General features: G+C 44.4%; 1 protein-coding gene across 1 annotated transcript; it reads right to left on the bottom strand.

Annotated features, from left to right (window-relative positions):
* LOC121574429 (cyclin-dependent kinase-like 3) lies at positions 1 to 1,312 on the bottom strand. Its single transcript, XM_045213214.1, has 4 exons — positions 1,283 to 1,312; positions 843 to 944; positions 566 to 654; positions 1 to 275 (listed from the first exon to the last, which is right to left on the bottom strand). Exons 1-4 carry the CDS (start codon positions 1,310 to 1,312, stop codon positions 131 to 133), a joined length of 366 nt encoding a protein of 121 aa, XP_045069149.1. The 3' UTR covers positions 1 to 130.
* Positions 1,313 to 1,454: the final 142 nt, after the last annotated feature.

The raw sequence follows: 1,454 nt of genomic DNA, 5'->3' as shown, positions 1-1,454 counted from the left end.
CAATCATTTCTATAGCACAGTATATAGGCTTTGACTTGTATTTACATAGTTGCTCAGCCCCTTTATTGCACATACAGATGATAAAATGCTCTGGGTAAGAATATGCTAAATGACTAAGGGTCAATGTAGTTTATACCTTCACTGGTTTTCTGTTACATGAGCATGGGACTACTGCTCCCTGCTCCTCTGGTGCCTCCCACAAGCCACTGTGGATCCTGTGCATGCTATTGACCTCGGCATCTTTCAATATCAACGCCTGTATCTCTGGTTTGAATCTGGAGCAGGAACCAGCAGTCATTCAGGTCAATGGCAGTTCATCATGACATTATTACAACTACTTCACAGTATCTCATAAACGTTAAACAATTTCAAGGAAGGTTCAAGGCTAGAAACACAAGGCAAATCAACATGTGTGTGGCCAGATTATGACACTGTGACAATATAGTACCACATTCCCATCTTGTATGTAAGCAGGTCAGAATGTAGGTCAAACGTCTCTCTCCACTCTCTCAGAGGCTAATTGCTTCTCCAAGTACACTCAACATGCAAGGTTGCCCTGACTCACCTTTCAGGGAACCCGTCTTTGGAGAAGCATCGGTGAATGAGCAACATGGAGCACGTAGCCCTGTCAGCAGGATCGATCTGTAGGCATGACTGAAAAAAAGGAGACCGTCACTGTGAAAGTAAACAACCAACGCAAACCACATTGTTAGGCCCAGGAGTTTTTCCAGATCTTGTGACCTGACATGGAAAATCTCCTCAATTTTTTCCTGGTGACATAGTCAGGAAAAAACTCCTGTCCCACACCATACACATTCTTCACTATCTCTCTGCAGACTTACATCCACTATTTCAGCCACTAAGGGGTGGAGTTTGTAGTACTTCTTCCTGGGGTCCCTGAGGAGCTGCACCTCAGAGAGGCTGGCCACAGCAAAGATAGGGTTCTAGAAGTACAGGTCCTGCTGATGGCGGGTCAAAGGCACTATCAAGACAAAACACGCAATTGTGTGTCAATTTACTGAACATAGTTTTACTGTACACACACTTTTATGACAGTCAATAGGTGAACTGAAAGCCGCCATTACATAACTGATAATAGAAGGGGAGCCATCCTGAGGTCCTCTCATTCCTCAAATTGTTGTACTTCAATTATCTTTGTAATCCAATTATGACCATCACACATTCAGGAGTAAAACGACACCACTATAATGAGATAGTAGCTGTACAATCACATAGCTTCACTTCTGATTAGCCTTGATAGACAGTACATGGCACTGGTTACATCCCCTGCACTCAGCGTGGTGTCAGCCATCACCGCACTATGGAGTGTAATGAATCATTAGGGTGACACACAGTGTTGTAAATAGCTCTTTCAGTCTGCTGGGAGGATGAGTTCTGTCCACAGACAGCTGGTGGAGGCGAGAAGATGGTCTGTCAGCCTCTCCACGTCCCTA

The sequence above is a fragment of the Coregonus clupeaformis genome, unplaced genomic scaffold, assembly GCF_020615455.1.
Source record: "Coregonus clupeaformis isolate EN_2021a unplaced genomic scaffold, ASM2061545v1 scaf0088, whole genome shotgun sequence".
NCBI classification, from domain to species: Eukaryota; Metazoa; Chordata; class Actinopteri; order Salmoniformes; family Salmonidae; genus Coregonus; species Coregonus clupeaformis.
The sequence above is the reverse complement of the archived record's forward strand: the minus strand, read 5'-3'. Positions and strand labels throughout refer to the sequence as shown.

Coding starts and splice junctions, on each gene's coding strand:
- LOC121574429 (XM_045213214.1), bottom strand. CDS start 1,312: ATGGCTGACACCACGCTGAGTGCAGGGGAT. Junction 945..1,282: donor CCACGCTGAGTGCAGGGGAT/GTAACCAGTGCC, acceptor CTGTACTTCTAG/AACCCTATCTTTGCTGTGGC. Junction 276..565: donor AAAGACGGGTTCCCTGAAAG/GTGAGTCAGGGC, acceptor TTCCTGCTCCAG/ATTCAAACCAGAGATACAGG.